Genomic DNA, 16,624 nt, shown 5'->3' with positions numbered 1-16,624 from the left:
AAGTCCATACGTATAAAAACAATTTGGGGATAAAAACCTACGTCCCTGGGGATGAAGGTCACACGTTTAAACCCTTAAACACTGCTCTTTTTAACAAACTACTTATACTTAATGGTATCAGAACATATATAAGTAAAATAATATTATAATTATCTTCTTCCCACAATTTTTTATCTATTATATTTTTGGTAATTTTTTTTTTATTATAAATCAATAAAAAACCAAATTCAACTACCTATTTATTACTTCTTTCAAATGTTTCAGGGCCTCATCGAGAGCCAAATAGACCTCCTGATTATCTGGAGTACTTAAATTCAAAGACTCTGAACGGCTTCTGCTTGGCATCTTGCGGAGGAAACTTTGAGTGAGCGGGCAAAAGACGTCTGGATTGATCGAGTCAGTCTTCGACTTGCCCGTGAGGTAGCTCATGGGTATACCGATGAGGAGCACGGTGATGGCTCCAGCGAAGGGGCAGTATGTGAAGGATATTCTGAAGAGTGACTGAAGCGGCTTTGAAGGAAGCGGGCTGAAAATACAAAGTGATACATATTTTAATATACTCGATTTTAATAGAAATTTCATTTGCTTTAGCAGTAGCGATGTCTATGAGAGACATAATTTTAATTATTTTTATTTTTGCTTTTTAGCATAGAAAAACCTTATCATTGCTCTGATGCAAACGTATAATGACGTAATAAAAAAATGTGTGCGTACACTAGTGTACACACGTAAGAGATGAAACTTTTTTATGACGTCATTTTTCTAAAAATTATCTACTATATGCAACTTTACAGAAATTGGTTAAATAAGATAAAGTTTAACAAAAGGCTTTTATTATCATAGACATGAATACAAATAATACAATTACTTCATTTTACCTTATTACTACTAAGATTATTACAGAATTCCATTAATTGTAATATAATTATTACTATCATTGTTATCGTTATTGTATATTTTTGTTATTAATGGCTTCGAATTTCTTCGAATCAACCGTGGTAGGGACAAGAAATAGATGGCGCGTAACGGAAAAATGTGACGGTAACTTTTTTTACAACGCCTATAAAGAAGTTTCACTTCCATAAGTGCAGCAGTCTGTTGTCTGGAAGGAACTGTAACTCAGTAACCACCCCTTTACACATTTATTTATTTTTACCAGTGTTATTGTATAATTACATAATATATAAAGCGCTTATTAATATTATTTTTGCGCCGTGAATGGTATTTATTACTTCCCGAACAAACACAAGTCATAACTACACTAGCCAATTTTTTTTCATATTTTTGAACAATTTCAAGACTAGTTTTCTAAAATACGGTAAGTAATGAACAAGTGTCAATTCTACACACAATATCTTTCAGCGTTGCTTTATATTTAATAGTGACTAGAAATGCTTATATCTAACGATAAATATAAATCAAGTAAAAGAAGACAAACGATGATGAGCGGTCTTACTAAAAGCAGTTCCTTCCAGACAACCCAGACGTAATAAATTTAATCATTAAAAAAAGACTTAACTTAGATACAAAGGTAAAATCAACAAATGGATTTATCGATACAATATTGTTAATTATTACTTAAACTTACTTCGCCAGGATAATAAAAAAGCAAGCAAAGCAAAATAAAGCGCAATAAAAACAAAAGTTATCTTCAAGTAATAAAGTTCTGAAAAGTAGGAAATAAAACCAATATTTTCGCTTACTATCACATGTGTATTACGACTGATGGTGCTTCTATAGGGCATGGCGGACAAAATTAAAAAAAATTAAAGTCAAAAACTAAGTTTACTTTGTTACAAAGTACGTCCGCAGTCAATAGAACAATAAATCAAATTACAACCATAAAAGTTTAAAGTATCAAAGAAAAAGTCATAAAACTGTTCAAATCAAGTAATAGTAATATGGAAGTTTTAATAAGTGGGGATAAAAGTTCGGTTTAAGCTTATATTACCCAAGTTGCCAGGCAAAGATTAAAACTTTGGTCGGTTGATCGCTTTTTAAACTTAGAACATGGTTTTTGCCGAGACTCTTCTATTTGTATGACGTTGGAATAATTTATTCTTACGTTAACAGAAGAAAAATTCCTTCGGGAAACGTGTATTTAACTTTGTATTTTGAGACGTTTCCTTACAAAAAAGATGGTAACCATGGTAACAAGTTTCGTGCTTTCATCGCTTATAATAAGTCTGTATTAGTTCTTGGTATAAAAACCTTTTAGGTTTGGACCTCAAATTTCTGCATCTAGTAGAAGAACTTTCTGTGCCTGACATACGCCATTGAATTTTTGGACCTAAGCCATATCTGTTTCCTCACGATGTATTCCGTCACCGTACGTGAAGCGAGCGAGTGAAAAATGTCTTCATAGACACAGAAAGTCTATTTGGTGGTCCACGACCGGGACCGAACCTATGACCTCAGGTATGACATAGAAACCACTATGCCGACATTTATTGTTTTTACTACTACCTTTGGAAGGTTGTTAGAACTCGGAAAACATTTGCTTTATGGAATAACATAATTGTCTTAAAACAACGAATTTTACTAAAAATTGTATGCATCTTTTGACATAGTTAACGTAAATTAAGCATTCGGGCCCGAAGTCTCAGTAACGACATAACGACAAAAAAATCTCATTAATTTTTTTAGCTTCATATATTTGAGATTTTAAGATAGAAAAAAGCCAAAATCTTGGTTGTAGCGCAACTTGATAAAATAAATACTATATAGAACGAATACAAGTTATCATTTACAAAAATAAACTTGATGTATTCAATGTATCTCAGGACACTGGAGTAATACATATTTGTACCGTCAGCAAAAGTATTCCAGTAATAAGAAAAAATCCGAAATTCCTCCAACTTCCTACCTTTATATTTTTCTTCAATTTCGTACTCATAATTAATTTAGCAAAGCGCGTGTCTAAAACGCCAAATCTATTTGTCTGTCTTAAACACTGACGCCGAACTGACTGGGGATTGGGACTTCAATAAATCTAAAATTGCGTGAAACATGGATTTCTGATAGTACTACGACGAATAAGTTTCGTGTTTGTTAGGAGTCATATGCGCGAGTTTTGCGCCAAATTGAGCAAATCGCTTTGAAATGTAAATTTATGAATAATTTTGCACTATTTTTGCCACAATTGAATGCGTCATTAAACACGAGCAACGTATTTACACATGAACACCTAATTTATTGCAATAATTAGTCGAATTCAGCTTTTATCTATCCACCAAATTGTGCGGTTTTTCAACTGCAGTGACTTAATTTGTTTCAGTGGCGCTAAAACCCTATAACCTCAGATTGCGTTTGTTTCTTTGATTTTCAATTCATACACAAGTAGGGGATCAGATTTCCGTTTGACACACGTTTCCCCACGATGTTTTCCTACACAGAACGTAGTGTTAGTATATATGCAACATAGAAAGTCCATTGGTGCAGGGCCCAGGATCGAACCTATGATCTCGGAAAGTCATGAAGTCGCATGATGAGGCCACTTGGACAACACTGTTGTCAGTGTGTATTTATCACTTATATATACATGTATATATATACATATACAACACTAATAAATATATATATTAGTAAAGAATCACACTGACAACAGTATTGTCCAAGTGGCTTAATCGTGCGACTTCCAGACTTCCCGAGATCGTAGGTTCGATTTTCTGCTCTGCGGTATTTTAAGAAGTTGTGGAAACGGGAATCACAATAAAGACTAAAAGTAACGAAAAAAAATATTTTTTAACATAAAAACGCATGCTTTACTTTATAAGTAATACTAAAAGGATTCGTAAAAATTATATACGTATATATTTTAATCTAAAATTAAGGTGACAAATTTATTACATTATAGTTTTCCCACTCTCAATATCATTCCTAAAATATCAAAACAGCTTCCTGTTCGCAATCATCCGTCATCCAGTAAAGTTTTCATTTATTAAGTGTATAATTTTAACAAGATTTTTAACCGGCGTAAGCTAAGTTTAGTCATATTGTTCATTTATATTCAACAAAAACTAGTGGTTTCGATTGAAAAAATATTCTCCATTTATCCAAGCTATATAACTATAATTACGACCGAACTGACGCGGCTGAAGCTATTAGACATATAATATACTTAGACGTTTTATGTATTAATTTTATGTGGTGTGGTCTATTTTACTAATGTTTAAGTAATAATATTTCCATATACATCTATTAAATTCAGATATTTTTTATACCGTATATATAAAAGTCACTTACGTAATTGTCTGCATAATAGTCGTTGTATTTATCAAAACGTGCGTAAAGTTGGCTCTCCCGCAGCCGGAAGTGACGAGTTGTTTCCGCTGAAATGTCAATGCCCCCGTAGCCAACGCGTTTTCAGCTCCAATGAGTAACCAACCGCATAGTAGTAGGCTCAAAAGACAACCGCTAAGTGCACCCTGCAAAGGTTATTATGGGTTTAAAAGGCTGAAAGCATTACTTGTTAAGAATAAAAAAGTATAAATTTTGTCATACAAAGAAATAACATTAATAAAGTCTTAACAATAGCATACTGTAATTTAAATTTTTATAAACAAAATCGTAGAGAATAAGTGTTTTGTTTTTTGCCGCGTAGATAATATTCGCTGTAAGTATAAAAACCTCGCAGTCAACAAACACTAAAAAAATATATATTTTTAATAATGAAGGTTGTTTTATTAATATTTTATATGCAACAAAGTTTGATGTTAAATCTCAGTGAAGATGCGCTCTAGCGGTGAATCTATGAACTAATATCCTGTGTTAAATCAAGTACAGCGACATCTCTTAGTAACACTATGTAACAAAACAAAACTAAGTATGATATGTGCATTTCTTTAGTTTTATTTATTGCCAAGAGAGGGCGCTATACTTAATTCGACAAATTGTTTGATTTGTTTTAAACTAGCAATGGCGAAGCTTGAACAATATAAAAGGCATTCCTATCTTAACGTTTTCTTTGAGGTTAAATTTTGACTACAAAATCATAACAAAGAAACAAGCATTTTTACGATTAAAAAATTCACAGCATGTCTCCTACGGCTCACCAGTTAACTATTTGCCTTTAGCGATATTTATTAAGAATAAATATTATTACATTTATACAAAAAAATCGACCTTTTGTCAAATTATGCAATTATTAGGGATATCATATATCTTACCGAACAATTAGCTCTGGAAGACGTTATGCCCAAAGTATAGAGGCCAAGCAAAGTGCCCGCCGTGACTCCAGTGACACCTGTTGCGACGTGCTGCAACCTATCCAGCTCCTTTGCGGACCATACCACTCCAGCACAGTAACAGCCCACCAGAATACATAGAAACTGAAATTATTAACACTATTTTACTTTCTGCCCCAATCCATTACTAATCGTAACAGCCACTTTTTATAACTACGTGATCAAAATTAATATTATTGTTTGTGTTAGGTATTTATCGAAGAACGTTTCAGGCGCTACGTTTATGACGTCACACTAAGATACTATGTGGGGGAAGGTATGGATCCCAAGATGTCGTCAATCATATGATGAAACAAGAAGAGCTGTCATGTTGTGCATGTCTTCAAGGGAATGTACTTTAATCACGGCTTGCTTCAATTAATTGTATTATAACGTTTCATACAAATCTTCTATTAATTAACTAGCTTATTATTGTTATTACTTTGTGTGTTTCTGTGTGTTTCGTTACTAATAAATGTTATGTCTGTCTGTCTGTAGCTGACATAAAAATACTTTTCGATCGAAGCTGTAGTATAAGCTGTATAATAGACACAGCAAACGCGTAATATTTAGTTTTATATTATATATCGGGCAGTGTTGGCCTAGTGGCTTCAGTATGCGACTCTCATCCCTGAGGTCATAGGTTCGATCCCCGGCTGGGCACCAATGGATTTTCTTTCTATGTGCGCATAACATTAGCCCGAACGGTGAAGGAAAACATCGTGAGGAGACCGGCTTGCCTTAGACCGAAGGCTGATCACCCACTTGCCTATTCGATTAACAATTGATCATGAATGACAGAATCTGAGGCCCAGACCTAAAAAGGTCATTGTATAGCGGGCCATCGCTTCTTTGGGAGCACGCTATTTCTCGAAAGTCCATAATTGTCTGTAGGATTTTATTGGAATACCTTAAACCCAAAAAAATACATAACAATTGTTTTGAAGGTTTCAGTATTTCAGTTTGTATAGAAATTTTTGATATTAGCTCTTTGAAAGCTCTGGATATTATGTAAACGTACCTTCATAATTCGACAGCAAGCCGACTCCCCCGTGTTGGAAGGCATCCAGGGCCGTATAAATTCTTCAAATATTACTCCCGACACCGAATTTATTATAGACGATATGCAACTGAAATCCATTTATATTATATTAATATTTCAGCATTGTATGCACGGGATACAAGGAATTTTGTACGATATGGGGCAAACGAGCTTACGTTACAGCCATAAAAGGCCATTTGATGGTTACCCATGTTAGTTTGTATGTTGCTGTCCTAGGCCAGGGAGGGGCAAGGGGCGGGGGGGGGGTGTGGGTTGTTGGAGAAGAGGGATTCTTTGTTACTATATATTTGAGTATGTGTGGTTATTATTTCTACTCCATAAATTAGGTTTTTATTCAAGGAAATTTAGTCGTAAGGTCACTTTGATCCCACCATTTTCAAAATTCACGATTATTTTATCCTTTTTTATCGATTCCGGGTAATTGAAAGTATATTTATAAAGTAAAGTGTATTTGTATTTGTTGCCAAGCGAGTCATTTTTCATTAGTAAAAAAGGGACAAAATTCACGAATTTAATTCTGTTGATAATATCATATGCTTAAAATGTTTAAGTCACTTTCTTGTTTTCTTTTCTTTTTCTACATCCGTGTTACTCTCAGCTCTGTCTTATCACGGCTTGTCTGTCGCAAAAGTATATTTCATACGCGATAAGCCCGTCGTTATCAACCTGTAGCTATATTACCGAGTTTTACAGATACCGGCAAACATCTTGAACAAATGTTACTGGGAGGGGGGGCGGCGGGAGAGTGACGTGTCGATCGCGGGATTGGTAAATCAGTTGACATTTGTGTCCCGCGCTGTGTGTGTGTGCGCTTGTCCCTTGTTTAATGTTCAAGAAGTTTGCCGGTATCTGTACTGATTGTTTGAAGTGAAAAGTGTAATAAAAATAACATAAAACTCACCCAGTTGTTGCACTAAATATTGAGATGATAAATATGCCACAGATTCCCGGAAACAATGTAGCTAGGTTATTAAGAAAATGCGGTACTAGCTGAAAATAAATAATTTTATTTGTAATTTAATTTTAAAGAAATATAGCTAGAAATATCATTAAAGTGTCTAAGTGGGTGTAGATGTTCGAATGCAGATCCGTTTCGATGTGGGGCAGAAATTAATTCAAATTATAAAATTCCGATGTATGGAAGAAATTTTTTTTTATTATTAGGCGGCTACGCAGCACTGACCAAATCGGCTTAAAGAACATGGAAAATTAACGGCTTTAAAAAAATCGACAAAACGTGCTAAATTAAGACGGCATGATTGCCGTCCTAACAACTATTTATACACTTTCCACAGATGCTATTAATATTTAACTTTAGGTGAGACAAAGAAGTGTAGACTAAGTAGCTTGAGCATGTAACCCTCATCCCTGAGATTCGATCCCCGACTGTGCACCAATGGAGTTTTTGTCTACGTATTGAACAGTCATTCGTACGGTGATGGAAAATGTCCTGAGCAGACACCGTGTGTCAGGCACAGAATCTCAGGAAATCTATGCATATCAGGAAAAAGATACAGACATCCGAGGCCCAGACCTAAAAGGTTGTAGCGTCACGATTAATAGGAGAAACGTAAGATATACAACTTTTAACATAAAATCAAAATATTAATTAAACTAACTTGTTCATGTTTCTTTATTTGTCCAGTCAGTAATGGATCGCATCCCGCAAACCAAGCGTACAGCGTTAAACCAAGGAAACAGGATAATAGCTTCATCAATATCACGCCCATACATGACACAGCTAAGCAAATTCTAGCTTTGCTTATCGTAGGGACTGCTAGAAGCTTCTGTAACGAGGACTGGCTTAGGGCGATTTTCCAAAGCCAGTTGGTGCTGAGCGCCAATGTGACGACGAAGAATGATGTATGATGCGCTATTTCAGGGTCGGGGCTGAAACAATTGACCGTCTTGTTTACTAAGATGACGTGACGTGATGACGCTATTAAGCAATACCGGGCCGGCTAGACGATGTCAATGTGTGGGTAACTACCCTCCTCAATTGTCTAATGTTGAGGGAATTAACTCCGGTGGTGGTATGGTCATGTTGAAAAATATGTTAAATTAAACACTTTGTGTGAAGCTCGGTAATAAATGGCTATTTGAAACATAAGCTTTTAAGATAACATTAGGGTTGCGACGCTGGCTTAACAAAACTTGAATTATTGAAGAGTACCTAGATCTAAGTGACATTTATGTTATTGGACATTATCGGAAACGAGAATATAAAATTATAAATTACGAGTGTGATCAAATCTAAACGGCTCATATTGGCTTCAAGTGGGCGATATTGTTTAAGCTTTTAATTATAAACTAATATGTGTAACTTAAATAATTACACAACTAACTTAACAAAGTCATACTTAAGAAAATATTTTTTATATACTTCACTACTTATATAGTAAAATTATTACTTAAGTTATTGTTACTATACAGAAATAATAAAGCTTTTCGGGTATATAGTGATGAACGAAAATAAAGCGAACTAAATACCGTAATAATTTTGAAATAATTTTTCAAAAAGTCATCTGTCTTAATTATTACTGAGAAAATGATGACCTCGAGAATGGTGACTCTTAAATGGAGAGTTTCCGTTAAAATGTAACTTATTCCTTTCTGCAACATCCGAAATTCATATTGAGTCAAGCATCCGACTAAGTCAATTTTTTTTTTATATCTACCCTCGGTTCGGCGTTATAACATTAAGAGTTCTAATTCCGGATGTTGCAGGAAGTAATATAACTTTTTTTAACGTAAAACTCCTCCATTTAAGTAGTCAAACATCAAAATCATCATTTACTCAATACTGAAGGTTTAGGAATGTCAGATAAATTAAGCCACTGTCAACATGACTATTGACAAATCTAAGTACATGTTTATTTAATTTAATAGAAGGTGGATGAACTTTGACATTAGTAATATGCACGTATTATGCACCTATATTTAATGCATAGTTGAATAATGATATAGTTGGTATATGGAGCACTATTCGTAAACAAAAATTGATATTCATTATTCATTCGAATTCCTTACGAAATAAATTTAAAACCAAAACACACAAACCACGTCAATACATACAAAGAGAATACATAGCAAGTAAAGCAATTAACCTTGCCACACACAGTATCATATGTATTAAAATCAGCGTGATAAAAGTGACATTGTTATAGCTAGGCTTTGTTTTAATGAATGTGAACTCAGTCGATAAATAAGAGGGTATAGGTACACTACTACTAAAGTTGGATAGCGCTAAACAGTGTTTCGTTCTGTAAATACAGACAAATCGCCAAGGGCTTGAGATAAAGTCACTTTTTGACAGGCATTACACACTAACGCAAACGAATATGTATAAAAAAGGTCACGTGACAACGTGAGAATTCCCTGTAATGTCATTCCTATTCAAATTCGTTAAACGTTAAGATGAATTCAGAAACCTAGTGTGAAATTAATAGTTTCATTGTCTATTGAACTATAAAATAAATTTAAAACGCCAAAGGTTATAATGGTTGCAATAAAAGGCGACACAGCGCAAATTAAAAATCACTTACTCATAAAACACAAGTCTTTCACCACGATCTGCGATTTCCCACATCTTCTTAAAACCCATAGGTAACAGGGCCAAGCTGCTTGGCAAAGCGGTTCCAGCCAATGCAAGCAACGTTGTAACAATTCCAATGCTGACAACCGCTCTAAGACCTTCTATGGCTATAAAAGTTGAACATGCAACGCACGTGACTGCTGTAATTCGGCTTGCTAAAGGATTTGTTACTGAAATTAAATAATATCATTTGTATAATATTTAAAAAACTTTTTTTTTTATAGAAACCCGCCAAAACGTTTCTCTAGACAAGATGGCGTCGCAACAGATAACGTACCAAGCCTGTAGACAATAAACAAACGTTATGTTTTTTACTTGTAATTATCATTTTTAAATTAAATATATTTAATCACACAAATACTCCATAATATTATAATTAGAACAGGCGAAGATATGTTATTTAAAGGCATGCTATGTCAATGTCTCTCCAAACTCTCTCCAGAATGTTTAATTTTGTAGAACTTGCGTAAATAAATTAAAAAATAAAATAAATAAATCAGTGCCGGTACAACTTTTTAGGTTTATGTATGTTTCATGATTAATAAATGAATTTAATAGGCAAGTAGCTAATCAGCCTCTTGTGCCTTACGCACGCCGTTGACTTTATAGGTAAGCCGGTTTCCTCACGATGTTTTTACCGTTCGAGCGAATGTTAAATAAGCACATAGAAAGAAAGTCAATTAATGCATAGCCGGGGCTCGAACGTTCGACCTCGGGGATGAGAGTCGCACCCTGAAGCCAACACTGCTCAAACTCAATAATAAAAACCTTGAAGACTATACCCCAGCAGTGTTTAGATCAATCTTTTTAATTCATGAAGTAAACTTACCTAGTCTAAAAGCCATCAAAGGTACATAGGGAACAATTGGAAGCAACATTAATTTACTTATAACATATAAAACGGCAGCTATTGTTCGAGTGTGTGTAGAAAATCTTATTTCCAGATATTCAAAACTCGACGATAACTGCAACTTGTGAAATACTGAAACAATTTTTTTAATATAAAAGGTGGCAAACGGGCAGTAGTACCTAGGACGCATTGCCAGAAGGCTTGCAAGTTCGTTGCCGACCTTGTAAGAATTGGTACGCTCTTTTCTTGAAGGACTAATGTCGAATTTGGTCGAATAGGTAAAATAATTATTGGTTTTATAATGTTATAACAATTATACAATTATGTTTCTTATAGGATGATATTTAGCTCTATCATTGGGCAAGTACATCATGCAAGTTTGATAATTGGCGACCCCCCCAAAACAAATAATTATAAATGTGAATCACTAAGATTCAGTCTCGTTACATTAATTAAACTTAATCGTAACTGGTGCGAAATTTTTGTTCCAATATATTTTCAGTATTTTTTTCTCAACGAATATTAAAACGACAAATCAAATAACATATTAAACAACAATAGTTATTACACGTGCACTGTTTACCTGGTAAATAAATGACAGCTGTTAAGAGAGTCACTACGATAAGAGATAATGTGGACGCCCAGTACTGTGTGCCTCGTAAATATATTTCCACTGGTACGCCGAGTAGCGTTATACTCGTCAAATGGCTGAAAAGTATTATGCAATATATATACAAAAGCTATGTAAATGTAGTCATTTTCATAGTGATTTTACATTTATTTTTTGGTAATTGAAAATAAAAGATTAAATTATTTCGAAAGGCGTTCAAGTTTTGCACAATAATCCACTATCCTAGGCTACAGTTTTTTTTTTTTGTAGTCTTCTGTAGTGTGTGATAAACGTCAAGTATTTTTAGATGTATGACGGACTACTTTTCTCGAGATTTTTTGCTTCACCATATGAACAAGTACGAATTGCGCACATAGATAGACAATCCATGGGTGCACTGGCACCAAGCTGAGAATCGCGCGCGGTGATTCAAGACTAGCGCTAAATGTGATGTGTGAATTAAATTCGACTTACAGACAATGTCTCGTTCATGTTTTATCATCCTGCAATAGAGCAGTGTTGGCCTAGTGGCTTAAGCGTGCGACGGATAGGAATGGGGATCAGGTATAAAGGCACTGAGGCTGTGCGTTCGAATTACGGCTGTCCAATTTATTTGTGTGTGCAATTAGAACTTGCTCCTACAGTGAGAGCAAACATGGTCACCTGTCTCAAACCCAAAAATAAATGACGTGGGTCGGACTCGGAAGGCTGATCACCTACAATGTGTATCAAATTAATATAATCGAAGGAACGTGTGCAATCCGAGACTAGATCAAGTTTAGGGTTGTAGCGCCATTGGATTATTACATATCACTATAACATTCGTGTAATTGTACAACCTGGTAACACAGACTTTGATATTTTCTTTACGAAAGAGCCTTTAGAATGCATATAATAATAAAATAGTTTGTATTTTTGATTTAATAAGTACCTAATACTATTTTTTGCTATAATTAGTTCAAAAAATTTCAGCTTTAAAGTCAAATAAAACAAGTTAAAATAAAGAGTTTTTACTCACCTCGCAATTAACGCGAACGAAACTGAAACAGTTGACATATTCTTCCCGCCAAAAAGGAATCCAGACACTGTATTATATTTTCTGTTAACAAACATAAAATAAATAATTACACCGATAACAACACATAATGTTATACCAAATAAACAATATTCGGCTATGTTAAAATAAATAGGCAACGCAGGTACTGTATTGTTCCTCATATCACAGCAGTACAGTACTTTCTTCGGTAATTATCTAGTTACAAATACCAGATAACAGATAAAACTAACAACATTAACAGATAATTGTTAAGATAAACGTGGATCTCTTCAATCTGTCATCAAATAAGCTGAACTAGATTTATCTTGAATGGTTTTTAGCAAATAAGTCTCTTTGTGTGATTGTTTATTGTTGTCTACTATTGGTTATTTTATTATCATAGCTTGTGAAAATTTAATGATAAATAAGGAAATCTGTTTTAATACTAATGTTGATGTGAATATATTAATAACTTTAATTAACTTTGTGTGCAAACTGGACATTCAATTGATATTTTACATTTTAATAATAAAAACTAAGTATCATATCTGTTAGATGGCCCTTCAATTTATCTGTATTTAGCAATAGTATGTAGCTCTTACATATATTTCAAAATATACACATATTTTTCAGATTTTCTTCCATTTTATGACTTGAATGAATGTGTTTTCTATTTCTATATCCTCTATCTCCAGGTGGTTGATTGTACCAAACATATCACTCATATTGCAGCTAAAATAAAAATTTAAATCATTATCAATAATTTTCTTAGACTTTTCATGTTAATAGTAGCTGGAATATTATTTTGGAATTTAAAGTAAACATTGCAATAACAACACTGTATCAGAAAATGAAGAAAGCTAATTTGATTTGTAAAGAAAAGCTATATAATACAAATGTTATTATGACAAATAAATATTATCAATATATGAAGTTGGATCTGATTATTTCATAGTATTTTACTAGGGTATCCATAAAACTCATCTAAATGAGATAAATCGAATAATGTCGATAATCGATATCATCTCAACGTTTTCACTATTTTATATAGACATTTCCAAAAAGGCATATTCTGGAAATATAAAATTACAAATAAAAACAACAAAATAAGAAATAACGTTGACAATTATATAATTATCAATAGATAGTAGATTATAGAATAAAGTTAAATAAACATACTTACAAAATCACATCTAAAATAACATATTAATTTTCACGGTATTTTATAAAAAAAAACGATCGAACTTGATTAAAATCTAGCTCCATCAAAATCATCATCATAGAAAGTAGAAAACCAAAATCCAGCAGACGTTAAAAGTATATAATCCACAATCGATCTACAAAGCTTAAATTTAAAAAAAAAACCAAAACAAACTTTAAATTATTGAAAAAACAAACTTTTAACCGCTTGCGCACAGACTAGATAAGTAGGTATTATGGTGGTGGATGTGTATGTATAGTAGATAGTTTAAATAATTGTCAAAATATATAAACACTTTTATCAAAGTTGATCCAAAACAAATTGGATGGAAGAAAAAAAAACATCTGTTGAACCTTTGAAAAAACTAACCTGCCATTGCAAGTTTGACTTAGTTTCAAATAATCTGTCTAGGTGGCTCTAATTTATAAAATAAAATAAATAGTGGTTAAATAAATTATTATTAGTTTACATAACTGGTGTTTAAATATAATACGAAATTTTGCATTCTTAATAAATATAATATGTACGCTTTTATTTTTCGCTATCTATCGTTACTCTACTGTTTTTGTACATGAAGTCTTGAAAATGTTTGAGCAGATAGGGTTTGGACTGCGTGTATTCTGGTCATGTACCGCATTATTATACGTTTGTGAAGGTTTGGAGGAGGTACACTAGATGGCAGTAATTACAAAAATTCCTAATTCTATGATAATGCTTTCTGTGATGTAATATAGAACTTAAATAGTTTTAATATTTATAAAATAAAAATGTATGCGTGCACTAGTATACACACGTAAGAAGTGAAACTTCTTTATGACCTTATTTTTCAAAAAATCATCTACTATATGCAACTTTACAGAAATTGGTTAAATAAAGTCAAATAAGATAAAGTTTAACAAAAGGCTTTTATTACAATAGACATGAATACAAATAAAAATGTGTGCGTGTACTAGAATGTACACACGTAAGAAGTGAAACTCCTTTATGACCTTATTTAAAAAAATTGTTTCGAATAGCTTCGAATCAACCGTGGTAGGGACAAGAAAAAGATGGCACGCAACGGAAAAATGTGACGGTAAATTTTTTCCAACGCCGATAAAGAGGTTTCACTTAAATAAATCGAAAATAGTTTCATATAGGAATTTTTCGGTTCTAAAAATATACAGTACAACATCTCAATATGACATGAGACCGCGAATATATTTTATAGCTTTTACATACATTCAATTAGTATCTATCAAAATGTGTGTCTAACAAAAACAGGAAAATGTTTTTCCTAGCACGGTATAACGATCAGTTGGTGTGTTTACATACATATACATACTTAAATTGCAAAGGGGCTTAAGGTCGTATCGCCGGAGGTGAGAGAAAATTATAAGAGAAAGGGACACTTCCATGCCGATTTATGACAGAGTTAGTCAACATTTTCAAAAAATATTTTTGTTAATAATTTAATACTACCATGTTAATTGTACTGATCCATGAAAACAATTTACTGTCAAAAAAATTAGCTATTTATATTTATTCTGGTAAATACTGAAGAATATATATATAAATTATATTAAATTACATAAATTATAAAGACTCGCCAATTTTCGAGATACTTTCTATACCTTACGTGCATGAAGCAAGTATTATGTGAGAGAGTTATATATAGAAAAAAATTGATTATCATAATATGTTTCTACAGCTAGAGGTCGTATCAGGCGACAAAGCTTCGGTAACGAATATTTAAAAATAAGCGGAATAACAACCCTATTTAGTTCATTCTTTCCAATCAAAAACCTCCGGACTTTAGAAGTTATGAAAGCTTCTGGTTTGGTACCTATATGTTTGTATGTATATCGTTTTTACGACTGTTTTTAATAAGGTATCCTTAATATTGTCTTTTGTTAACATAGCTTTTACACATTAAGAAAACACTTTTTAACCGGATTGAAGCTATGTATTATTATTATAAACTTATAATTATTAGATTTAAATTATATAAATAATGTAAAACAGCGTGTGTGTTCACCGTGACCGTGTAAAGCACGCGAACCGTCGGAAAATTTAAAATTATTGAAATAGATTCAATCCGGTTAAAAATGTTTTTTTAAGGTATCCTTAATTTACCAATTATATTATTTGTTTAGTTCCTTCAATAAGTTTAATTTATCCTTTTGTAGTATTGCTAACCAAAAGTTTACAATCAACGCTTAGGGGACAAAAGCGTTTTTCATAAGTTCGCATGATTGCACCCTTTGACCGAAAAAGGGACGAAATCTCACTAATAAGAATGTTTTAAGTGTTTGGAAATGTCTACATTTATATTTAAAAATATAAAAAGTGTGTATAATAGTAACGCGTGTACACAAGTAACGCGTTACTTCTTTGGCCTAACAAGATAAAAATCTTTTCAAAAAATTTATTTCATGTTCGTAGAAAAAACGACACTAACCATAGAAAAAACTAAAATGTTGACTATAGCTAACTTGTTCATGTCGGGTTTTTTGTGACGGAGTGCGCGCGCACTGTAAATATTTACTCTCATCGTTTTTCCCTGACGCGCAAAATGAAGTATAACATCAAAATCTGCAGTTTCGTACTTATACATAGATAAGGCTACCGTGGAAGGTGAGATTGGGTTGGGCAAGCCGTTTAGTACATAACGGTCGCCACCTCCCTTGTTGTGAGACGGATAAGGGCCCTGGGCCTTAGGGTGTCTCTTGAAAAAACGGACGCCCTATTGTTCCATGGCCCTAGGAATGGTCCGACTCCTGGGGCGGTCTTGATGGTGGAAGGAGTGGGGGTTCCGGTGGCGTCCAAGATGAAGTACTTTGGTCTCGTCTTGGATGGCCGCTGGAACTTCGAGGCCCACTTTGAAGCTTTCGGGGGAAAGGTTGTAGGGGCGGCGGGGGCGCTTGCAAGGCTATTGCCGAATATTGGGGGCCCTAAGCAGAGTGTGCGGAGGCTGTACTGCGGAATCATACGCAGTATGGCATTGTATGGGGCCCCTGTATGGGACGATAGGCTGAGGGCGAGGAACCGCACCCTACTCAGAA

The 16,624-nt window shown here is 33.6% G+C and overlaps 1 protein-coding gene across 3 annotated transcripts; it reads right to left on the bottom strand.

The window, feature by feature from the left end:
- Positions 1-226: 226 nt before the first annotated feature.
- Positions 227-13,802, bottom strand: LOC123710379 (sodium-coupled monocarboxylate transporter 1-like). Of its 3 annotated transcripts, XM_045662228.1 has the most exons (12): positions 13,563-13,802; positions 12,982-13,111; positions 12,362-12,442; positions 11,317-11,441; positions 10,713-10,865; positions 9,834-10,053; positions 7,908-8,178; positions 7,190-7,278; positions 6,247-6,355; positions 5,169-5,330; positions 4,246-4,427; positions 227-526 (listed from the first exon to the last, which is right to left on the bottom strand). In XM_045662228.1, the coding sequence occupies exons 3-12, from the start codon at positions 12,397-12,399 to the stop codon at positions 232-234; spliced, it is 1,644 nt and encodes a 547-aa protein (XP_045518184.1). In that variant the 5' UTR covers positions 12,400-12,442; positions 12,982-13,111; positions 13,563-13,802; the 3' UTR covers positions 227-231. The 3 variants fall into 3 exon arrangements, with proteins under 3 accessions (XP_045518184.1, XP_045518185.1, XP_045518183.1); XM_045662229.1 differs by lacking the exon at positions 13,563-13,802 and having other exon boundaries at positions 12,982-13,118; XM_045662227.1 differs by lacking the exons at positions 12,982-13,111; positions 13,563-13,802 and having other exon boundaries at positions 12,362-12,591.
- Positions 13,803-16,624: the final 2,822 nt, after the last annotated feature.

The sequence above is a fragment of the Pieris brassicae genome, chromosome 5 (assembly GCF_905147105.1).
Source record: "Pieris brassicae chromosome 5, ilPieBrab1.1, whole genome shotgun sequence".
Lineage (NCBI taxonomy): Eukaryota > Metazoa > Arthropoda > Insecta > Lepidoptera > Pieridae > Pieris > Pieris brassicae.
The sequence above is the reverse complement of the archived record's forward strand: the minus strand, read 5'-3'. Positions and strand labels throughout refer to the sequence as shown.

What these genes read in the sequence shown, in the direction of transcription:
- LOC123710379 (XM_045662227.1), bottom strand. Translation starts at nt 12,561, where the DNA reads ATGAGGAACAATACAGTACCTGCGTTGCCTATTTATTTTAACATAGCC. An exon ending in GAAAGACTTGTGTTTTATGA is followed by an intron (nt 8,179 to 9,833) that starts GTAAGTGATTTT and finishes CAATTGTTTCAG; the next exon opens with CCCCGACCCTGAAATAGCGC. An exon ending in ATATTTAGTGCAACAACTGG is followed by an intron (nt 6,356 to 7,189) that starts GTGAGTTTTATG and finishes AATGGATTTCAG; the next exon opens with TTGCATATCGTCTATAATAA.